General features: G+C 36.8%; 1 protein-coding gene across 1 annotated transcript in view; it reads left to right on the forward strand.

Annotated features, from left to right (window-relative positions):
- LOC115121631 (rho guanine nucleotide exchange factor 28-like) overlaps nt 1-26,319 on the forward strand; it is a 131,306-nt gene that overhangs the window by 7,281 nt on the left and 97,706 nt on the right. Inside the window, exon 2 of the mRNA XM_065017345.1 lies at nt 3,882-3,925. Within this exon, the coding sequence (XP_064873417.1) occupies nt 3,893-3,925 (33 nt within the window). The 5' untranslated portion in view covers nt 3,882-3,892. The remainder of the gene's footprint in view (nt 1-3,881; nt 3,926-26,319) is intronic.

Here is a 26,319-nt window from a genome sequence, read left to right on the forward strand (position 1 = left end):
CTATTTTTATATTTGATTTTATTTACTTTATTTAACTAGGAAAGTCAGTTAAGAACAAATTGTTATTTACAATGACGTCCTACTAGAAGGCAAATGGTCTCCCGTGGGGACTGGGGCTGGGATAAAAATACAAATATAGGACAAAACACACATCATGACAAGAGAGACAACACAACACCGTGACAACTCTCCTGCACACCACTCAGTTTATCACCTGTCACTATCTTCTGGTGAATCACATGGGGTTGTTTTGATGTTGTTTTCGAGCCTTTTATTGTGTAATGACAGCTCTTTTTAAAGGCCTGAGGCAGTAAAAAGCGAGATTGTCCAGTGTTTTACATACACTGTGTACAAAACATTAGGAAAACCTTCCTAATATTGAGTTGCACGACCCCTTTTGCCCTCAGAACAGCCTCAGTTCCTCAGGGCATGAACTCTACAAGGTGTCCAAAGCGTTCCACAGGGATGCTGGCCCATTTTGACTCCATTGCTTCCCACAGATGTGTCAAGTTGGCTGGATGTCCTTTGGGTGTTGGACCATTCTTGATACACAAGGGAAAGTGTTGAGCGGGAAAAACCCAGCAGCATTGAAGTTTTTGACACACTCAAAACAGTACGCCTGGCACCTACTACCAAACCCCATTCAAAGGCACTCCAACATTCTGTTTTTCCAATTCACCCTCTGAATGGAACACCTACACAATCCATGTCTCAATTGTCTTAAGGCTTAAAAATCCTTCTTTAACCCTCCCTTTCATCTACACTAATTGAAGTGGATTTAACAAGTGACATCAACAAGGAATCATAGCTTTCACCTGGATTCACCCGGTCAGTCTATGTCATGGAAAGAGCTGTTGTTCCTAATGTTTTGTACACTCAGTATATTTCCACACTCTGAGGTTGGAATAATAATGTGAAATTGTGAAAATGATGATAAGGCATTTTCAGCCTGTTTTGGTAGGATGGAGTTTTTTTCCACCAGGCATTAAATGAGTTAATAGACCAGTAAGAAAGAACCTCTCTTCCAATAACAGCTAGTTTTCAGTTTTCTCCTCCCCACTTAGACCACTCCCAGACAGTCCTAGCAACATTCTTGCTGGAGAAATTGTTCTTTGCTAAGAATCAATTGAAAACAATCACAGTAAGGTACTTAATTGTTACCCAGAAAGGATTTGATATTGAGATCAAATGGCTGCATTGAACACACGTGGAAAATGTAAATAATGGAAAAAGGTTTCTTGGTTGCTTTCTCCTCATCATCCCCTTGTGTCTAGACTGAGCGATGCCTCTATAGTGCTGACACCATCTCTCTGTCACTCTGCAGTCATGCAGTATTAACACACACACACTGAGAGTGAAGTCACAGCGGATCAGGTTTAGGCATGTGGCTACAGTTCCACTTACAGCACAGTGGCCTCCATTCCTGCTACCTGCCACCAAATAGAGAGAAACACAGCACATACTATACCGTGCACAGACAGACTATACAGTACACAGCACATACTATACCGTGCACAGACAGACTATACAGTACACAGCACATACTATACAGTGCACAGACAGACTATACAGTACACAGACATACTATACCGTGCACAAACAGACTATACAGTACACAGACAGACTATACAGTACACAGACAGACTATACAGTACACAGCACATACTATACAGTACACAGACAGACTATACAGTACACAGACAGACTATACAGTACACAGCACATACTATACCGTGCACAGACAGACTATACAGTACACAGCACATACTATACCGTGCACAGACAGACTATACAGTACACAGACAGACTATACCGTGCACAGACAGACTATACAGTACACAGCACATACTATACAGTACACAGACAGACTATACCGTGCACAGACAGACAGACTATACAGTACACAGACAGACTATACCGTGCACAGACAGACTATACAGTACACAGCACATACTATACAGTGCACAGACAGACTATACAGTACACAGCACATACTATACTGTGCACAGACAGACTATACAGTACACAGACAAACTATACCGTGCACAGACAGACTATACAGTACACAGCACATACTATACAGTACACAGACAGACTATATCGTGCACAGACAGACTATACAGTACACAGACAGACTATACCGTGCACAGACAGACTATACAGTACACAGCACATACTATACAGTACACAGACAGACTATACAGTACACAGACATACTATACAGGGCACAGACAGACTATACAGTACACAGACATACTATACCGTGCACAGACAGACTATACAGTACACAGACAGACTATACCGTGCACAGACAGACTATACAGTACACAGCACATACTATACCGTGCACAGACAGACTATACAGTACACAGACAGACTATACCGTGCACAGACAGACTATACCGTGCACAGACAGACTATACAGTACACAGACAGACTATACAGTGCACAGACAGACTATACAGTACACAGCACATACTATACCGTGCACAGACAGACTATACAGTACACAGACAGACTATACCGTACACAGACAGACTATACCGTGCACAGACAGACTATACCGTGCACAGACCGACTATACCTTGCACAGACAGACTATACCGTGCACAGACCGACTATACCGTGCACAGACAGACTATACAGTACACAGCACATACTATACTGTGCACAGACAGACTATACCGTGCACAGACAGACTATACCGTGCACAGACAGACTATACAGTACACAGCACATACTATACAGTGCACAGACAGACTATACCGTGCACAGACAGACTATACAGTACACATCACATACTATACCGTGAGTTAATAGACCAGTAAGAAAGAGACCAGTAAGAACCTCTCTTCCAATAACAGCTAGTTTTCAGTTTTCTCCTCCCCACTTAGACCACTCCCAGACAGTCCTAGCAACATTCTTGCTGGAGAAATTGTTCTTTGCTAAGAATCAATTGAAAACAATCACAGTAAAGTACTTAATTGTTACCCAGAAAGGATTTGATATTGAGATCAAATGGCTGCATTGAACACACGTGGAAAATGTAAATAATGGAAAAAGGTTTCTTGGTTGCTTTCTCCTCATCATCCCCTTGTGTCTAGACTGAGCGATGCCTCTATAGTGCAGACACCATCTCAGCACATACTATACCGTGCACAGACAGACTATACAGTACACAGCACATACTATACCGTGCACAGGCAGACTATACCGTGCACAGACAGACTATACAGTACACAGCACATACTATACCGTGCACAGGCAGACTATACCGTGCACAGACAGACTATACCGTGCACAGACAGACTATACCGTGCACAGACAGACTATACCGTGCACAGACAGACTATACAGTACACAGCACATACTATACAGTGCACAGACTGACTGCACACTAAAGCCTTTTCATTTCAAACAATTCTCTCATTCTGGGCAGCTTAAGGTAACATTTTCTAGACACAGACAGACAGATTGGATCACTGTTTCCCATGGAGAAAAAAGAGAGAAATATAAATTGGGGGAGGAATGGAGGGAGGGGGAGATGGGATAATATCAAAAGGATAACAGTGTTTCATAGAAGACTTCATGTTCTGACAGACCAGGATGATGAGAGGATTAGGTTGTGTCTCGCACGTAGAGTAGAGCCTTGTGATTCTGAAGCTCTGACTGCCCAATTAATGAATCCGACTTAGAGAGAGGTTTGGACCCATTCTGGGCTACAGTACATGGCATGCTGATCAGGGTCTTGATGGTTACACTGGGTCATTAGTCAGATGCAGGGTTGTGGTTACATATTGGTTATTTGCAGTGTTTGGTTTAAAGTCTATGATTTAAATAATATAATAATATGCATGGCCCTTTTCTTATTGGTTCATCAGATGCTCAGAACATGGAGCTGAACAGAGGAGAAGTACCTCTATATGTAAGTACTGTTCATCCTTCTCCTTCTCCTTCTGTTCATCCCCTGTGTCCCCTCTCCGATTCCCCTTTCTCTGTTTCCCCTCTCTCTGTTTCCCCTCTCTCCGATTCCCCTCTCTCTGTTTCCCCTCTCTTAGTGTCCCCTTCACTGTTTCCCCTCCCTCAGTGTCCCCTCCCTCAGTGTCCCCTCTCTGTCTCCACTCTCTCCGTTCCCCCTCACGCTGTTTCCCCTCCCTCAGTGTCCCCTCCCTCAGTGTCCCCTCTCTGTTTCCCCTCCCTCAGTGTCCCCTCTCTGTCTCCACTCTCTCCGTTCCCCCTCTCTCTATTTCCCTTCTCTTAGTGTCCCTTCTCTGTTTCCCCTCCCTCAGTGTCCCCTCCCTCAGTGTCCCCTCTCTGTCTCCACTCTCTCCGTTCCCCCTCACTCTGTTTCCCCTCCCTCAGTGTCCCCTCCCTCAGTGTCCCCTCCCTCAGTGTCCCCTCTCTGTCTCCACTCTCTCCGTTCCCCCTCACTCTGTTTCCCCTCTCTCTGTTTCCCTCTCTGTCTCCACTCTCCCCCTCTCTGTTTCCCCTCCTGTTTCCACTCCTCAGTGTCCCCTGTCTCCACTTTCTCCGTTCTGTTTCCCCTCCCTCTGTTTCCCCTCCCTCAGTGTCCCCTCTCTGTCTCCACTCTCTCCGTTCCCCCTCTCTCAGTGTCCCCTCCCTCAGTGTCCCCTCTCTGTCTCCACTCTCTCCGTTCCCCCTCTCTCAGTGTCCCCTCTTAGTGTCCCCTCCCTCAGTGTCCCCTCTCTGTCTCCACTCTCTCCGTTCCCCCTCACTCTGTTTCCCCTTTCAGTTCCGTTTCTCTCCTCTGGTTGGTTGTTGACTGTATGGCCTTGTGTTGATGTTGGGCTACAGGTGAAATCTAACCCTGGTGTGTTACACTCCCCTGGGATATAAACCTTTACACAGCCTGTTCTTCCAGATGGGCTTACTGAGCCCACTAAAAGCCCATGCTTCTATACATATATGTGTGTGTGTGTGAGTGTGAGGAGAGTGAGACAGAGAGAGAGAGAGAGCATGTGTGTGTTTGATAAATAGTGTGTTCAAGTGTTAAGGGAATAGAGAGAATTCATGTATTGTTTATTGTTTCTGAGCCGGTAGGGCCAGACCTGAGCGTCTATATGCTTATTCCAATACATGTGTTTTCTGTTATAGGTGAATGAGGAGTGTGTTTTCAGAAGGTTGCTCCTCATTTATTTTCATCTAGTGTGAAATGACTCGATCTCTCACTCCCTCTTAGTCCCTGTCCCTGTCCCTGTCTCTGTCCCTGTCTCATATATCCACTTTCTGTCTTTCTCCTCTATCTCACTTCCCCTCCCTCTCCTCCCCTTCCTTTTCTATCTCCCTCTTCTCCTGTGTGGTAGAATCCTGGGTGGGCCAGCCAGCTGGCCAGGTGCTGAAGCGTTGCCAGATTTCTGGTGGGCAGAGAGAGAGAGAGAGAGAGATTGAGAGAGATATTGAGAGAGAGAGAGGGAGAGAGAGAGAGAGAGAGGAGAGAGAGAGAGAGGAGATTGAGAGAGAGAGAGAGATTGAGAGAGAGAGAGGGAGAAAGAGAGAGAGATTGAGAGAGGGAGATAGAGGGAGAGATAGAGGAGATATTGAGAGAGAGAGAGAGAGAGAGAGAGAGAGAGAGGGAGAGAGAGAGAGGAGAGAGGGAGAGAGAGAGGAGAGAGAGAGATTGAGAGAGAGAGCGAGAGAGAGAGAGAAAGAGAGAGAGAGAGAGAGAGAGAGATTGAGAGAGGGAGATAGAGCGAGATATTGAGAGAGGGAGATAGAGAGAGAGAGAGGAGAAAGGAGAGAGAGAGGGAGAGAGATTGAGAGAGAGAGAAGAGAGAGAGAGAGAGAGAGAGAGAGAGATTGAGAGAGAGAGAGAGAGAGAGAGAGAGAGAGAGAGAGAGAGAGAGAGAGAGAGAGAGAGAGAGAGAGAGAGAGAGAGCAAGGAGAGAGAGAGAGAGAGATTGAGAGAGAGAGCGAGAGAGAAAGAGAGAGAGAGAGAGAGAGAGAGAGGGAGAAAGGGAGAGAGAGAGAGAAGAGTGGAGTATCTGTTTGTTTCACTATGCCACCAATGTTTCCTTTCTGTTATTGAGAGCCTGGTTTCCTGAGGTTTGGTCTGTCTATCATGGAACACGTAACATTCATGATTCATATGCCAGTTTTCTCTAGTTCATTATTTGTTCATATTATTAATCTCTGGTTGCAGAACTCTTAAATTCACTAGTGAGCAGCAGTGACATTTTTACAACACTGTTCAGTATAAATACTCACAAATTCCCACCTACTCTTAGTAGAGTTTACTAGGGTTTATCATGTTTCAGTTTAGTCCTCCCTGGTATAGTATGAAAATAATGAACCATTAAGGTTGAACATATACTTCTGTTTTACAAGGTGAGGTGTAGTCTCCACCCTAAGGTCCTAGCCCTGCCGCTGTAGCACCTCTGAATGAGAGCCAGACATCAACGCTCTCTGCTTTGTGGATGTAAGCTGTGCTATATTTCACTGATTTAAAGACTGTTATTATAACTGACCTATTCAAGTTTTCTGGTGGAACTGACCTACACAGTGACAACACAGAGCCTTGACTCTTACCACACCAGAATGTAGTCAGTACAATGGACAGTATTGAATACTAGGTAGATGTTCTCACTGTGTAATTGCCTGTGTCTGGTGATTTGTGGTTTGTTCTGTGTGAAGGTTCAGACTGAGATTTACTGAGTTTGAATGAGATGAAGTGTCTGCATTTTGTGGTGTGTGCCTACTCCCATGCTGCTTGGCCAGGTGTATGTGTGTAGGTGGGTATGTGTGTGTTTGATACTGTGTGTGTGAGGTGATCTGGCAGTGCTATTGTTGGCTGGCTGTGAGAGATCACCTGGTAGTGGACTGGCAGGCTGCTGGTGTTTTGGGTTAGAGGAGAGGCATCTGAGGCCTTCTCATAGGTCGAAAGCTGTCACAGAGAATTACTTGACAGACACACAGAAACAGAACATCAATTGTCTTTGCTTCTTTAAAAAGTTAATGATGATTATTCCCTACCACTTTTGAAACAGAGATAAAATGTATACATTTTGGTGTGTATGTGTGTGTGTCAGGTGCCACTATGCTTTGATAGAGGGGGTAAAAACTGTTGGTTGAGGCAGTATTAAGCCTCGGTATCAATCTACTGTACATACAGTTGTGGTTAATGATTACTGGAACCTTTTAGTGTGTCAGATAATGAAGGCAGTGTGTTAGCCATGCCGGGTTCACCCACCTGGGAATAACAGCAACAGCTCACCATGTCCTTAATCACTGGATGATTAGCAGCTCAAGGTACAACAATAGAGGACCCTTGGATGCACATGAGGTCTACCACATAATGTGTTTGGCTACATTACCTCGTAGTCCCACTAATACAGACCTAATCTTCTGCACCAGCCATTCAGTGCAATTGGGAGGAAGTTTCTAGACTTCAATTTAGACATGATTGTAACTTGAACTTTTGTGTATCGTTCTTCACACATTCATGTCTGTAGGTTTGCACAACAATTCAGGTTACTGCTGCACATTATGTAAGAAAGAATCCATGGCCATAAATCCCTAGAATCTGTGAGAAATGCTTATGATGCCACGAGAGTTTTAGTCAGTCAGTTTGACGTTTACATTAATGTGTCATTAGTGTGCTAGATTTGTTCAGAGGAATGTGGCTCAGGCAGCTCTGCTGTGTACTGTAACGTTGCTCTGTTCCGATGCTCACAGTCCCACAGTCCCCCACCATGAAGGCCTGACAGGGATTCACATTCTAGAATGTACAGTACATCAAGGTTCCTTTTGCCTTGTCATGTGTCTACTTCATCGTTCTGGAATGATATCATGACGTTTGAATATTTCAAATATTTTCACCTATCATTATTTCAAAGGATACAGTACATTTTCCCACCTCTAAAATGTATTTTCCCCATGCTTGATTGATTGTCTTTGAATAATCTTGAGATGCTTTGTGTGTAGGCTACTCATACAAGCCTATTGTACATGTATATGTCCTGGAAGTTGGTATGGTAATTGAAATGGCTGAGTTAAAGATATAAATAAAAATATTTATGACATTTGGCAGAAGCTTTTATCCAACTTACAGTCATATGTGCATACATTTTACGCATGGGTGGTTCCAGACGGAATCGAACTCACGACTCTTGGCGAAGCGCCATGCTCTACCATGATCTACACAGGACCAAGTTCTATGTTGGAAAATGCCGAGTTCTAAGCACTGTGGCCTCAGATGGTCTTTGATCAAAGCTGTTCCATGAAGTCATTAGTTTAAAAAAAAGGCCATTCAGATCAGTCCTGTTCTGATTCTATAAGAGGATTAGAACCTGCTCGTCTACTTCGGATCAGTCCTGTTCTGATTCTACAAGAGGATTAGAACCTGCTCGTCCACTTCAGATCAGTCCTGTTCTGATTCTACAAGAGGATTAGAACCTGCTCGTCCACTTCAGATCAGTCCTGTTCTGATTCTACAAGAGGATCCTGTTCTGATCAGTCCTGTTCTGATTCTATAAGAGGATTAGAACCTGCTCGTCCACTTCAGATCAGTCCTGTTCTGATTCCATAAAAGGATTAGAACCTGCTCGTCCACTTCTGATCAGTCCTGTTCTGATTCTATAAGAGGATTAGAACCTGCTCGTCCACTTCAGATCAGTCCTGTTCTGATTCTATAAGAGGATTAGAACCTGCTCGTCCACTTCAGATCAGTCCTGTTCTGATTCCATAAAAGGATTAGAACCTGCTCGTCCACTTCTGATCAGTCCTGTTCTGATTCTATAAGAGGATTAGAACCTGCTCGTCCACTTCAGATCATCTACACACTTCAAAGGGCTCAGTAGAACACAGTTCCACCAGTTGTTCTTGTACATTATTCAAAGACCGTAGAAATTAGACTAGGCGGAAGTGTGCTTGTGTGTGTGTGTTTGTGTGTGTGTGTTTGTGTGTGTGTGTGTGTTTGTGTGTGTGTGTGTGTAGTGTGTGTGTGTGTGGGTGCATGTGTGTGTGTGTGTGTGTAGTGTGTGTAGTTGAGTCTTGCCAGCATATCAGATGCCGCTTCTGTTTTTCGTATCATTCTTGTTTTGAGCCTACTTGGCTACTTCATGTATTCAGACCAACTGTTGTTGAGCTTTACGCTTGTTGTTGTTGCTGCAGTAGGCTAGATCAGGGCTGGCTTCCTACTGTAGACGTCACCTGTGTGTGTGCTTGTGATCCCTCAGGAGGGAGATGGTTCCTGGTCTCCTAGAAACCATGGATGGGTTGGTGTGACCTTGCTGTTGTTGTTTTCATCACCATCATGAGAGCATGGTGAAGATTCAAGCCATGTTATTTAGATGGCAGGTTGGTTAAGGGCTTTGTTTTGCCTCCCCAAAATAGGCTAAATGAGGAAGGCTACCACAGAAAAACAATCTTCATTCAGCATTTACCCTCAAGCTTCTACTTGGGTGTAAATGAACAGCTTCTACCCCAAGCCATAAGACTGCTAAATAGTTAGTTAAATAGTTAACATAATAACCTGTACCCCAAGCCATAAGACTGCTAAATAGTTAGTTAAATAGTTAACATAATAGCTTCTACCCCAAGCCATACCACTGCTAAATAGTTAGTTAAATAGTCAACATAATAGCTTCTACCCCAAGCCATACGACTGCTAAATAGTTAGTTAAATAGTTAACATAATAGCTTCTACCCCCAGCCATAAGACTGCTAAATAGTTAGTTAAATAGTTAACATAATAGCTTCTACCCCAAGCCATACCACTGCTAAATAGTTAGTTAAATAGTTAACATAATAGCTTCTACCCCAAGCCATAAGACTGCTAAATAGTTAGTTAAATAGTTAACATAATAGCTTCTACCCCAAGCCATAAGACTGCTAAATAGTTAGTTAAATAGTTAACATAATAGCTTCTACCCCAAGCCATAAGACTGCTAAATAGTTAGTTAAATAGTTAACATAATAGCTTCTACCCCAAGCCATAAGACTGCTAAATAGTTAGTTAAATAGTTAACATAATAGCTTCTACCCCAAGCCATAAGACTGCTAAATAGTTAGTTAAATAGTTAACATAATAGCTTCTACCCCAAGCCATAAGACTGCTAAATAGTTAGTTAAATAGTTAACATAATAGCTTCTACCCCAAGCCATAAGACTGCTAAATAGTTAGTTAAATAGTTAACATAATAGCTTCTACCCCAAGCCATAAGACTGCTAAATAGTTAGTTAAATAGTTAACATAATAGCTTCTACCCCAAGCCATAAGACTGCTAAATAGTTAGTTAAATAGTTAACATAATAGCTTCTACCCCAAGCCATAAGACTGCTAAATAGTTAGTTAAATAGTTAACATAATAGCTTCTACCCCAAGCCATAAGACTGCTAAATAGTTAGTTAAATAGTTAACATAATAGCTTCTACCCCAAGCCATAAGACTGCTAAATAGTTAGTTAAATAGTTAACATAATAGCTTCTACCCCAAGCCATAAGACTGCTAAATAGTTAGTTAAATAGTTAACATAATAGCTTCTACCCCAAGCCATAAGACTGCTAAATAGTTAGTTAAATAGTTAACATAATAGCTTCTACCCCAAGCCATAAGACTGCTAAATAGTTAGTTAAATAGTTAACATAATAGCTTCTACCCCAAGCCATAAGACTGCTAAATAGTTAGTTAAATAGTTAACATAATAACTTCTACCCCAAGCCATAAGACTGCTAAATAGTTAGTTAAATAGTTAACATAATAGCTTCTACCCCAAGCCATAAGACTGCTAAATAGTTAGTTAAATAGTTAACATAATAGCTTCTACCCCAAGCCATAAGACTGCTAAATAGTTAGTTAAATAGTTAACATAATAGCTTCTACCCCAAGCCATAAGACTGCTAAATAGTTAGTTAAATAGTTAACATAATAGCTTCTACCCCAAGCCATAAGACTGCTAAATAGTTAGTTAAATAGTTAACATAATAGCTTCTACCCCAAGCCATAAGACTGCTAAATAGTTAGTTAAATAGTTAACATAATAGCTTCTACCCCAAGCCATAAGACTGCTAAATAGTTAGTTAAATAGTTAACATAATAGCTTCTACCCCAAGCCATAAGACTGCTAAATAGTTAGTTAAATAGTTAACATAATAGCTTCTACCCCAAGCCATACCACTGCTAAATAGTTAGTTAAATAGTCAACATAATAGCTTCTACCCCAAGCCATAAGACTGCTAAATAGTTAGTTAAATAGTTAACATAATAGCTTCTACCCCAAGCCATAAGACTGCTAAATAGTTAGTTAAATAGTTAACATAATAGCTTCTACCCCAAGCCATAAGACTGCTAAATAGTTAGTTAAATAGTTAACATAATAGTTTCTACCCCAAGCCATAAGACTGCTAAATAGTTAGTTAAATAGTTAACATAATAGCTTCTACCCCAAGCCATAAGACTGCTAAATAGTTAGTTAAATAGTTAACATAATAGCTTCTACCCCAAGCCATAAGACTGCTAAATAGTTAGTTAAATAGTTAACATAATAGCTTCTACCCCAAGCCATAAGACTGCTAAATAGTTAGTTAAATAGTCAACATAACAGCTTCTACCCCAAGCCATAAGACTGCTAAATAGTTAGTTAAATAGTTAACATAATAGCTTCTACCCCAAGCCATAAGACTGCTAAATAGTTAGTTAAATAGTTAACATAATAGCTTCTACCCCAAGCCATAAGACTGCTAAATAGTTAGTTAAATAGTTAACATAATAGCTTCCACCCCAAGCCATAAGACTGCTAAATAGTTAGTTAAATAGTTAACATAATAGCTTCTACCCCAAGCCATAAGACTGCTAAATAGTTAGTTAAATAGTTAACATAATAGCTTCTACCCCAAGCCATAAGACTGCTAAATAGTTAGTTAAATAGTTAACATAATAGCTTCTACCCCAAGCCATAAGACTGCTAAATAGTTAGTTAAATAGTTAACATAATAGCTTCTACCCCAAGCCATAAGACTGCTAAATAGTTAGTTAAATAGTTAACATAATAGCTTCTACCCCAAGCCATAAGACTGCTAAATAGTTAGTTAAATAGTTAACATAATAGCTTCTACCCCAAGCCATAAGACTGCTAAATAGTTAGTTAAATAGTTAACATAATAACCTGTACCCCAAGCCATAAGACTGCTAAATAGTTAGTATAATAGCTTCTACCCCAAGCCATAAGACTGCTAAATAGTTAGTTAAATAGTTAACATAATAGCTTCTACCCCAAGCCATAAGACTGCTAAATAGTTAGTTAAATAGTTAACATAATAACCTGTACCCCAAGCCATAAGACTGCTTAATAGTTAGTTAAATAGTTAACATAATAACCTGTACCCCAAGCAATAAGACTGCTAAATAGTTAGTTAAATAGTTAACATAATAGCTTCTACCCCAAGCCACAAGACTGCTAAATAGTTAGTTAAATAGTTAACATAATAGCTTCTACCCCAAGCCATAAGACTGCTAAATAGTTAGTTAAATAGTTAACATAATAGCTTCTACCCCAAGCCATAAGACTGCTAAATAGTTAGTTAAATAGTCAACATAACAACTTCTACCCCAAGCCATAAGACTGCTAAATAGTTAGTTAAATAGTTAACATAATAGCTTCTACCCCAAGCCATAAGACTGCTAAATAGTTAGTTAAATAATTAACATAATAACCTGTACCCCAAGCCATAAGACTGCTAAATAGTTAGTTAAATAGTTAACATAATAGCTTCTACCCCAAGCCATACCACTGCTAAATAGTTAGTTAAATAGTTAACATAATAGCTTCTACCCCAAGCCATAAGACTGCTAAATAGTTAGTTAAATAGTTAACATAATAGCTTCTACCCCAAGCCATAAGACTGCTAAATAGTTAGTTAAATAGTTAACATAATAGCTTCTACCCCAAGCCATAAGACTGCTAAATAGTTAGTTAAATAGTCAACATAATAGCTTCTACCCCAAGCCATAAGACTGCTAAATAGTTAGTTAAATAGTTAACATAATAACTTCTACCCCAAGCCATACCACTGCTAAATAGTTAGTTAAATAGTCAACATAATAGCTTCTACCCCAAGCCATAAGACTGCTAAATAGTTAGTTAAATAGTTAACATAATAGCTTCTACCCCAAGCCATAAGACTGCTAAATAGTTAGTTAAATAGTTAACATAATAGCTTCTACCCCAAGCCATAAGACTGCTAAATAGTTAGTTAAATAGTTAACATAATAGCTTCTACCCCAAGCCATAAGACTGCTAAATAGTTAGTTAAATAGTTAACATAATAGCTTCTACCCCAAGCCATAAGACTGCTAAATAGTTAGTTAAATAGTTAACATAATAGCTTCTACCCCAAGCCATAAGACTGCTAAATAGTTAGTTAAATAGTTAACATAATAGCTTCTACCCCAAGCCACAAGACTGCTAAATAGTTAGTTAAATAGTTAAGATAATAGCTTCTACCCCAAGCCATAAGACTGCTAAATAGTTAGTTAAATAATTAACATAATAGCTTCTACCCCAAGCCATAAGACTGCTAAATAGTTAGTTAAATAGTTAACATAATAACCTGTACCCCAAGCCATAAGACTGCTAAATAGTTAGTTAAATAGTTAACATAATAACCTGTACCCCAAGCCATAAGACTGCTAAATAGTTAGTATAATAGCTTCTACCCCAAGCCATAAGACTGCTAAATAGTTAGTTAAATAGTTATAATAGCTTCTACCCCAAGCCATAAGACTGCTAAATAGTTAGTTAAATAGTTAACATAATAACCTGTACCCCAAGCCATAAGACTGCTAAATAGTTAGTTAAATAGTTAACATAATAACCTGTACCCCAAGCCATAAGACTGCTAAATAGTTAGTTAAATAGTTAACATAATAGCTTCTACCCCAAGCCATAAGACTGCTAAATAGTTAGTTAAATAGTTAACATAATAGCTTCTACCCCAAGCCATAAGACTGCTAAATAGTTAGTTAAATAGTTAACATAATAGCTTCTACCCCAAGCCATAAGACTGCTAAATAGTTAGTTAAATAGTTAACATAATAGCTTCTACCCCAAGCCATAAGACTGCTAAATAGTTAGTTAAATAATTAACATAATAACCTGTACCCCAAGCCATAAGACTGCTAAATAGTTAGTTAAATAGTTAACATAATAGCTTCTACCCCAAGCCATACCACTGCTAAATAGTTAGTTAAATAGTTAACATAATAGCTTCTACCCCAAGCCATAAGACTGCTAAATAGTTAGTTAAATAGTTAACATAATAGCTTCTACCCCAAGCCATAAGACTGCTAAATAGTTAGTTAAATAGTTAACATAATAGCTTCTACCCCAAGCCATACCACTGCTAAATAGTTAGTTAAATAGTTAACATAATAGCTTCTACCCCAAGCCATAAGACTGCTAAATAGTTAGTTAAATAGTTAACATAATAGCTTCTACCCCAAGCCATAAGACTGCTAAATAGTTAGTTAAATAGTTAACATAATAACCTCTACCCCAAGCCATAAGACTGCTAAATAGTTAGTTAAATAGTTAACATAATAACCTGTACCCCAAGCCATAAGACTGCTAAATAGTTAGTATAATAGCTTCTACCCCAAGCCATAAGACTGCTAAATAGTTAGTTAAATAGTTAACATAATAGCTTCTACCCCAAGCCATAAGACTGCTAAATAGTTAGTTAAATAGTTAACATAATAACCTGTACCCCAAGCCATAAGACTGCTAAATAGTTAGTTAAATAGTTAACATAATAGCTTCTACCCCAAGCCATAAGACTGCTAAATAGTTAGTTAAATAGTTAACATAATAGCTTCTACCCCAAGCCATAAGACTGCTAAATAGTTAGTTAAATAGTTAACATAATAGCTTCTACCCCAAGCCATAAGACTGCTAAATAGTTAGTTAAATAGTTAACATAATAGCTTCTACCCCAAGCCATAAGACTGCTAAATAGTTAGTTAAATAGTTAACATAATAGCTTCTACCCCAAGCCATAAGACTGCTAAATAGTTAGTTAAATAGTTAACATAATAACCTGTACCCCAAGCCATAAGACTGCTAAATAGTTAGTTAAATAGTTAACATAATAGCTTCTACCCCAAGCCATACCACTGCTAAATAGTTAGTTAAATAGTTAACATAATAGCTTCTACCCCAAGCCATAAGACTGCTAAATAGTTAGTTAAATAGTTAACATAATAGCTTCTACCCCCAGCCATAAGACTGCTAAATAGTTAGTTAAATAGTTAACATAATAGCTTCTACCCCAAGCCATACCACTGCTAAATAGTTAGTTAAATAGTCAACATAATAGCTTCTACCCCAAGCCATAAGACTGCTAAATAGTTAGTTAAATAGTTAACATAATAGCTTCTACCCCAAGCCATACCACTGCTAAATAGTTAGTTAAATAGTCAACATAATAGCTTCTACCCCAAGCCATAAGACTGCTAAATAGTTAGTTAAATAGTTAACATAATAGCTTCTACCCCAAGCCATAAGACTGCTAAATAGTTAGTTAAATAGTTAACATAATAGCTTCTACCCCAAGCCATAAGACTGCTAAATAGTTAGTTAAATAGTTAACATAATAACCTGTACCCCAAGCCATAAGACTGCTAAATAGTTAAATAGTTAAATAATAACCTGTACCCCAAGCCATAAGACTGCTAAATAGTTAGTATAATAGCTTCTACCCCAAGCCATAAGACTGCTAAATAGTTAGTTAAATAGTTAACATAATAGCTTCTACCCCAAGCCATAAGACTGCTAAATAGTTAGTTAAATAGTTAACATAATAACTTCTACCCCAAGCCATAAGACTGCTAAATAGTTAGTTAAATAGTTAACATAATAACCTCTACCCCAAGCCATAAGACTGCTAAATAGTTAGTTAAATAGTTAACATAATAGCTTCTACCCCAAGCCATAAGACTGCTAAATAGTTAGTTAAATAGTTAACATAATAGCTTCTACCCCAAGCCATAAGACTGCTAAATAGTTAGTTAAATAGTTAACATAATAGCTTCTACCCCAAGCCATAAGACTGCTAAATAGTTAGTTAAATAGTTAACATAATAGCTTCTACCCCAAGCCATAAGACTGCTAAATAGTTAGTTAAATAGTTAACATAATAACTTCTACCCCAAGCCATAAGACTGCTAAATAGTTAGTTAAATAGTTAACATAATAGCTTCTACCCCAAGCCATAAGACTGCTAAATAGTTAGTTAAATAGTTAACATAATAGCTTCTACCCCAAGCCATAAGACTGCTAAATAGTTAGTTAAATAGTTAACATAATAGCTTCTACCCCAAGCCATAAGACTGCTAAATAGTTAGTTAAATAGTTAACATAATAGCTTCTACCCCAAGCCATACCACTGCTAAATAGTTAGTTAAATAGTTAACATAATAGCTTCTACCCCAAGCCATAAGACTGCTAAATAGTTAGTTAAATAGTTAACATAATAGCTTCTACCCCAAGCCATAAGACTGCTAAATAGTTAGTTAAATAGTTAACATAATAGCTTCTACCCCAAGCCATAAGACTGCTAAATAGTTAGTTAAATAGTTAACATAATAGCTTCTACCCCAAGCCATAAGACTGCTAAATAGTTAGTTAAATAGTTAACATAATAGCTTCTACCCCAAGCCATAAGACTGCTAAATAGTTAGTTAAATAGTCAACATAATAGCTTCTACCCCAAGCCATAAGACTGCTAAATAGTTAGTTAAATAGTTAACATAATAGCTTCTACCCCAAGCCATAAGACTGCTAAATAGTTAGTTAAATAGTTAACATAATAGCTTCTACCCCAAGCCACAAGACTGCTAAATAGTTAGTTAAATAGTTAACATAATAGCTTCTACCCCAAGCCATAAGACTGCTAAATAGTTAGTTAAATAGTCAACATAATAGCTTCTACCCCAAGCCATAAGACTGCTAAATAGTTAGTTAAATAGTTAACATAATAGCTTCTACCCCAAGCCATAAGACTGCTAAATAGTTAGTTAAATAGTTAACATAATAGCTTCTACCCCAAGCCACAAGACTGCTAAATAGTTAGTTAAATAGTTAACATAATAGCTTCTACCCCAAGCCATACCACTGCTAAATAGTTAGTTAAATAGTCAACATAATAGCTTCTACCCCAAGCCATAAGACTGCTAAATAGTTAGTTAAATAGTTAACATAATAGCTTCTACCCCAAGCCATACGACTGCTAAATAGTTAGTTAAATAGTTAACATAATAGCTTCTACCCCAAGCCATAAGACTGCTAAATAGTTAGTTAAATAGTTAACATAATAGCTTCTACCCCAAGCCATAAGACTGCTAAATAGTTAGTTAAATAGTTAACATAATAGCTTCTACCCCAAGCCATACCACTGCTAAATAGTTAGTTAAATAGTCAACATAATAGCTTCTACCCCAAGCCATAAGACTGCTAAATAGTTAGTTAAATAGTTAACATAATAGCTTCTACCCCAAGCCATACAACTGCTAAATAGTTAGTTAAATAGTCAACATAATAGCTTCTACCCCAAGCCATAAGACTGCTAAATAGTTAGTTAAATAGTTAACATAATAGCTTCTACCCCAAGCCATAAGACTGCTAAATAGTTAGTTAAATAGTTAACATAATAGCTTCTACCCCAAGCCATAAGACTGCTAAATAGTTAGTTAAATAGTTAACATAATAGCTTCTACCCCAAGCCATAAGACTGCTAAATAGTTAGTTAAATAGTTAACATAATAGCTTCTACCCCAAGCCATAAGACTGCTAAATAGTTAGTTAAATAGTTAACATAATAGCTTCTACCCCAAGCCATAAGACTGCTAAATAGTTAGTTAAATAGTTAACATAATAGCTTCTACCCCAAGCCATACCACTGCTAAATAGTTAGTTAAATAGTTAACATAATAGCTTCTACCCCAAGCCATAAGACTGCTAAATAGTTAGTTAAATAGTCAACATAATAGCTTCTACCCCAAGCCATAAGACTGCTAAATAGTTAGTTAAATAGTTAACATAATAGCTTCTACCCCAAGCCATAAGACTGCTAAATAGTTAGTTAAATAGTTAACATAATAGCTTCTACCCCAAGCCATAAGACTGCTAAATAGTTAGTTAAATAGTTAACATAATAGCTTCTACCCCAAGCCATAAGACTGCTAAATAGTTAGTTAAATAGTTAACATAATAGCTTCTACCCCAAGCCATAAGACTGCTAAATAGTTAGTTAAATAGTTAACATAATAGCTTCTACCCCAAGCCATAAGACTGCTAAATAGTTAGTTAAATAGTTAACATAATAGCTTCTACCCCAAGCCATAAGACTGCTAAATAGTTAGTTAAATAGTTAACATAATAGCTTCTACCCCAAGCCATAAGACTGCTAAATAGTTAGTTAAATAGTTAACATAATAGCTTCTACCCCAAGCCATAAGACTGCTAAATAGTTAGTTAAATAGTTAACATAATAGCTTCTACCCCAAGCCATAAGACTGCTAAATAGTTAGTTAAATAGTTAACATAATAACCTTCTACCCCAAGCCATAAGACTGCTAAATAGTTAGTTAAATAGTTAACATAATAGCTTCTAAATAGTTAGTATAATAGCCCCCCAAGCCATAAGACTGCTAAATAGTTAGTTAAATAGTTAACATAATAGCTTCTACCCCAAGCCATAAGACTGCTAAATAGTTAGTTAAATAGTTAACATAATAACCTGTACCCCAAGCCATAAGACTGCTTAATAGTTAGTTAAATAGTTAACATAATAACCTGTACCCCAAGCAATAAGACTGCTAAATAGTTAGTTAAATAGTTAACATAATAGCTTCTACCCCAAGCCACAAGACTGCTAAATAGTTAGTTAAATAGTTAACATAATAGCTTCTACCCCAAGCCATAAGACTGCTAAATAGTTAGTTAAATAGTTAACATAATAGCTTCTACCCCAAGCCATAAGACTGCTAAATAGTTAGTTAAATAGTCAACATAACAGCTTCTACCCCAAGCCATAAGACTGCTAAATAGTTAGTTAAATAGTTAACATAATAGCTTCTACCCCAAGCCATAAGACTGCTAAATAGTTAGTTAAATAGTTAACATAATAGCTTCTACCCCAAGCCATAAGACTGCTAAATAGTTAGTTAAATAGTTAACATAATAGCTTCTACCCCAAGCCATACCACTGCTAAATAGTTAGTTAAATAGTTAACATAATAGCTTCTACCCCAAGCCATAAGACTGCTAAATAGTTAGTTAAATAGTTAACCCCAAGCCATAAGACTGCTAAATAGTTAGTTAAATAGTTAACATAATAGCTTCTACCCCAAGCCATAAGACTGCTAAATAGTTAGTTAAATAGTTAACATAATAGCTTCTACCCCAAGCCATACCACTGCTAAATAGTTAGTTAAATAGTTAACATAATAGCTTCTACCCCAAGCCATAAGACTGCTAAATAGTTAGTTAAATAGTCAACATAACAGCTTCTACCCCAAGCCATAAGACTGCTAAATAGTTAGTTAAATAGTTAACATAATAGCTTCTACCCCAAGCCATAAGACTGCTAAATAGTTAGTTAAATAGTTAACATAATAGCTTCTACCCCAAGCCATAAGACTGCTAAATAGTTAGTTAAATAGTTAACATAATAGCTTCTACCCCAAGCCATAAGACTGCTAAATAGTTAGTTAAATAGTTAACATAATAGCTTCTACCCCAAGCCATAAGACTGCTAAATAGTTAGTTAAATAGTTAACATAATAGCTTCTACCCCAAGCCATAAGACTGCTAAATAGTTAGTTAAATAGTTAACATAATAGCTTCTACCCCAAGCCATAAGACTGCTAAATAGTTAGTTAAATAGTTAACATAATAGCTTCTACCCCAAGCCACAAGACTGCTAAATAGTTAGTTAAATAGTTAACATAATAGCTTCTACCCCAAGCCATAAGACTGCTAAATAGTTAGTTAAATAGTTAACATAATAGCTTCTACCCCAAGCCATAAGACTGCTAAATAGTTAGTTAAATAGTTAACATAATAACCTGTACCCCAAGCCATAAGACTGCTAAATAGTTAGTTAAATAGTTAACATAATAACCTGTACCCCAAGCCATAAGACTGCTAAATAGTTAGTATAATAGCTTCTACCCCAAGCCATAAGACTGCTAAATAGTTAGTTAAATAGTTAACATAATAGCTTCTACCCCAAGCCATAAGACTGCTAAATAGTTAGTTAAATAGTTAACATAATAACCTGTACCCCAAGCCATAAGACTGCTTAATAGTTAGTTAAATAGTTAACATAATAACCTGTACCCCAAGCAATAAGACTGCTAAATAGTTAGTTAAATAGTTAACATAATAGCTTCTACCCCAAGCCATAAGACTGCTAAATAGTTAGTTAAATAGTTAACATAATAACCTGTACCCCAAGCAATAAGACTGCTAAATAGTTAGTTAAATAGTTAACATAATAGCTTCTACCCCAAGCCATAAGACTGCTAAATAGTTAGTTAAATAGTTATCATAATAACCTGTACCCCAAGCCATAAGACTGCTAAATAGTTAGTTAAATAGTTAACATAATAACCTGTACCCCAAGCCATAAGACTGCTAAATAGTTAGTATAATAGCTTCTACCCCAAGCCATAAGACTGCTAAATAGTTAGTATAAGAACTTCTACGCCAAGCCATAAGACTGCTAAATAGTTAGTATAATAACTTCTACCCCAAGCCATAAGACTGCTAAATAGTTAGTATAATAGCTTCTACCCCAAGCCATAAGACTGCTAAATAGTTAGTATAATAACTTCTACGCCAAGCCATAAGACTGCTAAATAGTTAGTATAATAACTTCTACGCCAAGCCATAAGACTGCTAAATAGTTAGTATAATAGCTTCTACCCCAAGCCATAAGACTGCTAAATAGTTAGTATAATAACTTCTACGCCAAGCCATAAGACTGCTAAATAGTTAGTTAAATAGTTAACATAATAACCTGTACCCCAAGCCATAAGACTGCTAAATAGTTAGTTAAATAGTTAACATAATAACCTGTACCCCAAGCCATACCACTGCTAAATAGTTAGTTAAATAGTCAACATAATAGCTTCTACCCCAAGCCATAAGACTGCTAAATAGTTAGTTAAATAGTTAACATAATAGCTTCTACCCCAAGCCATAAGACTGCTAAATAGTTAGTTAAATAGTTAACATAATAGCTTCTACCCCAAGCCATAAGACTGCTAAATAGTTAGTTAAATAGTTAACATAATAGCTTCTACCCCAAGCCATAAGACTGCTAAATAGTTAGTTAAATAGTTAACATAATAGCTTCTACCCCAAGCCATAAGACTGCTAAATAGTTAGTTAAATAGTTAACATAATAGCTTCTACCCCAAGCCATAAGACTGCTAAATAGTTAGTTAAATAGTTAACATAATAGCTTCTACCCCAAGCCATAAGACTGCTAAATAGTTAGTTAAATAGTTAACATAATAGCTTCTACCCCAAGCCATAAGACTGCTAAATAGTTAGTTAAATAGTTAACATAATAGCTTCTACCCCAAGCCACAAGACTGCTAAATAGTTAGTTAAATAGTTAACATAATAGCTTCTACCCCAAGCCATAAGACTGCTAAATAGTTAGTTAAATAGTTAACATAATAGCTTCTACCCCAAGCCATAAGACTGCTAAATAGTTAGTTAAATAGTTAACATAATAACCTCTACCCCAAGCCATAAGACTGCTAAATAGTTAGTTAAATAGTTAACATAATAACCTGTACCCCAAGCCATAAGACTGCTAAATAGTTAGTATAATAGCTTCTACCCCAAGCCATAAGACTGCTAAATAGTTAGTTAAATAGTTAACATAATAGCTTCTACCCCAAGCCATAAGACTGCTAAATAGTTAGTTAAATAGTTAACATAATAGCTTCTACCCCAAGCCATAAGACTGCTTAATAGTTAGTTAAATAGTTAACATAATAACCTGTACCCCAAGCAATAAGACTGCTAAATAGTTAGTTAAATAGTTAACATAATAGCTTCTACCCCAAGCCATAAGACTGCTAAATAGTTAGTTAAATAGTTAACATAATAACCTGTACCCCAAGCAATAAGACTGCTAAATAGTTAGTTAAATAGTTAACATAATAGCTTCTACCCCAAGCCATAAGACTGCTAAATAGTTAGTTAAATAGTTATCATAATAACCTGTACCCCAAGCCATAAGACTGCTAAATAGTTAGTTAAATAGTTAACATAATAACCTGTACCCCAAGCCATAAGACTGCTAAATAGTTAGTATAATAGCTTCTACCCCAAGCCATAAGACTGCTAAATAGTTAGTATAAGAACTTCTACCCAAGCCATAAGACTGCTAAATAGTTAGTTAAATACCCCAAGCCATTAAATAGTTAGTTAAATAGTAACATAACTTCTACCCCAAGCCATAAGACTGCTAAATAGTTAGTTAAATAGTTAACATAGTTAAGACTGCTAAATAGTTAGTTAAATAATTAACATAATAACTTCTACCCCAAGCCATAAGACTGCTAAATAGTTAGTTAAATAGTTAACATAATAGCTTCTACCCCAAGCCATAAGACTGCTAAATAGTTAGTTAAATAGTTAACATAATAGCTTCTACCCCAAGCCATAAGACTGCTAAATAGTTAGTTAAATAGTTAACATAATAGCTTCTACCCCAAGCCATAAGACTGCTAAATAGTTAGTTAAATAGTTAACATAATAGCTTCTACCCCAAGCCATACCACTGCTAAATAGTTAGTTAAATAGTCAACATAATAGCTTCTACCCCAAGCCATAAGACTGCTAAATAGTTAGTTAAATAGTTAACATAATAGCTTCTACCCCAAGCCATACAACTGCTAAATAGTTAGTTAAATAGTCAACATAATAGCTTCTACCCCAAGCCATAAGACTGCTAAATAGTTAGTTAAATAGTTAACATAATAGCTTCTACCCCAAGCCATAAGACTGCTAAATAGTTAGTTAAATAGTTAACATAATAGCTTCTACCCCAAGCCATACCACTGCTAAATAGTTAGTTAAATAGTTAACATAATAGCTTCTACCCCAAGCCATAAGACTGCTAAATAGTTAGTTAAATAGTTAACATAATAGCTTCTACCCCAAGCCATAAGACTGCTAAATAGTTAGTTAAATAGTTAACATAATAGCTTCTACCCCAAGCCATAAGACTGCTAAATAGTTAGTTAAATAGTTAACATAATAGCTTCTACCCCAAGCCATACCACTGCTAAATAGTTAGTTAAATAGTTAACATAATAGCTTCTACCCCAAGCCATAAGACTGCTAAATAGTTAGTTAAATAGTTAACATAACAGCTTCTACCCCAAGCCATAAGACTGCTAAATAGTTAGTTAAATAGTTAACATAATAGCTTCTACCCCAAGCCATAAGACTGCTAAATAGTTAGTTAAATAGTTAACATAATAGCTTCTACCCCAAGCCATAAGACTGCTAAATAGTTAGTTAAATAGTTAACATAATAGCTTCTACCCCAAGCCATAAGACTGCTAAATAGTTAGTTAAATAGTTAACATAATAGCTTCTACCCCAAGCCATAAGACTGCTAAATAGTTAGTTAAATAGTTAACATAATAGCTTCTACCCCAAGCCATAAGACTGCTAAATAGTTAGTTAAATAGTTAACATAATAGCTTCTACCCCAAGCCATAAGACTGCTAAATAGTTAGTTAAATAGTTAACATAATAGCTTCTACCCCAAGCCACAAGACTGCTAAATAGTTAGTTAAATAGTTAACATAATAGCTTCTACCCCAAGCCATAAGACTGCTAAATAGTTAGTTAAATAGTTAACATAATAGCTTCTACCCCAAGCCATAAGACTGCTAAATAGTTAGTTAAATAGTTAACATAATAACCTGTACCCCAAGCCATAAGACTGCTAAATAGTTAGTTAAATAGTTAACATAATAACCTGTACCCCAAGCCATAAGACTGCTAAATAGTTAGTATAATAGCTTCTACCCCAAGCCATAAGACTGCTAAATAGTTAGTTAAATAGTTAACATAATAGCTTCTACCCCAAGCCATAAGACTGCTAAATAGTTAGTTAAATAGTTAACATAATAACCTGTACCCCAAGCCATAAGACTGCTAAATAGTTAGTTAAATAGTTAACATAATAACCTGTACCCCAAGCAATAAGACTGCTAAATAGTTAGTTAAATAGTTAACATAATAGCTTCTACCCCAAGCCACAAGACTGCTAAATAGTTAGTTAAATAGTTAACATAATAGCTTCTACCCCAAGCCATAAGACTGCTAAATAGTTAGTTAAATAGTTAACATAATAGCTTCTACCCCAAGCCATAAGACTGCTAAATAGTTAGTTAAATAGTTAACATAATAGCTTCTACCCCAAGCCATACCACTGCTAAATAGTTAGTTAAATAGTCAACATAATAGCTTCTACCCCAAGCCATAAGACTGCTAAATAGTTAGTTAAATAGTTAACATAATAGCTTCTACCCCAAGCCATACAACTGCTAAATAGTTAGTTAAATAGTCAACATAATAGCTTCTACCCCAAGCCATAAGACTGCTAAATAGTTAGTTAAATAGTTAACATAATAGCTTCTACCCCAAGCCATAAGACTGCTAAATAGTTAGTTAAATAGTTAACATAATAGCTTCTACCCCAAGCCATACCACTGCTAAATAGTTAGTTAAATAGTTAACATAATAGCTTCTACCCCAAGCCATAAGACTGCTAAATAGTTAGTTAAATAGTTAACATAATAGCTTCTACCCCAAGCCATAAGACTGCTAAATAGTTAGTTAAATAGTTAACATAATAGCTTCTACCCCAAGCCATAAGACTGCTAAATAGTTAGTTAAATAGTTAACATAATAGCTTCTACCCCAAGCCATACCACTGCTAAATAGTTAGTTAAATAGTTAACATAATAGCTTCTACCCCAAGCCATAAGACTGCTAAATAGTTAGTTAAATAGTCAACATAACAGCTTCTACCCCAAGCCATAAGACTGCTAAATAGTTAGTTAAATAGTTAACATAATAGCTTCTACCCCAAGCCATAAGACTGCTAAATAGTTAGTTAAATAGTTAACATAATAGCTTCTACCCCAAGCCATAAGACTGCTAAATAGTTAGTTAAATAGTTAACATAATAGCTTCTACCCCAAGCCATAAGACTGCTAAATAGTTAGTTAAATAGTTAACATAATAGCTTCTACCCCAAGCCATAAGACTGCTAAATAGTTAGTTAAATAGTTAACATAATAGCTTCTACCCCAAGCCATAAGACTGCTAAATAGTTAGTTAAATAGTTAACATAATAGCTTCTACCCCAAGCCATAAGACTGCTAAATAGTTAGTTAAATAGTTAACATAATAGCTTCTACCCCAAGCCACAAGACTGCTAAATAGTTAGTTAAATAGTTAACATAATAGCTTCTACCCCAAGCCATAAGACTGCTAAATAGTTAGTTAAATAGTTAACATAATAGCTTCTACCCCAAGCCATAAGACTGCTAAATAGTTAGTTAAATAGTTAACATAATAACCTGTACCCCAAGCCATAAGACTGCTAAATAGTTAGTTAAATAGTTAACATAATAACCTGTACCCCAAGCCATAAGACTGCTAAATAGTTAGTATAAATAGTTCTACCCCAAGCCATAAGACTGCTAAATAGTTAGTTAAATAGTTAACATAATAGCTTCTACCCCAAGCCATAAGACTGCTAAATAGTTAGTTAAATAGTTAACATAATAACCTGTACCCCAAGCCATAAGACTGCTAAATAGTTAGTTAAATAGTTAACATAATAACCTGTACCCAAGCAATAAGACTGCTAAATAGTTAGTTAAATAGTTAACATAATAGCTTCTACCCCAAGCCATAAGACTGCTAAATAGTTAGTTAAATAGTTAACATAATAGCTTCTACCCCAAGCCATAAGACTGCTAAATAGTTAGTTAAATAGTTAACATAATAGCTTCTACCCCAAGCCATAAGACTGCTAAATAGTTAGTTAAATAGTCAACATAATAGCTTCTACCCCAAGCCATAAGACTGCTAAATAGTTAGTTAAATAGTCAACATAATAGCTTCTACCCCAAGCCATAAGACTGCTAAATAGTTAGTTAAATAGTCAACATAATAGCTTCTACCCCAAGCCATAAGACTGCTAAATAGTTAGTTAAATAGTTAACATAATAGTTTCTACCCCAAGCCATAA

The sequence above is a fragment of the Oncorhynchus nerka genome, linkage group LG4 (assembly GCF_034236695.1).
Source record: "Oncorhynchus nerka isolate Pitt River linkage group LG4, Oner_Uvic_2.0, whole genome shotgun sequence".
Classification (NCBI taxonomy): Eukaryota; Metazoa; Chordata; class Actinopteri; order Salmoniformes; family Salmonidae; genus Oncorhynchus; species Oncorhynchus nerka.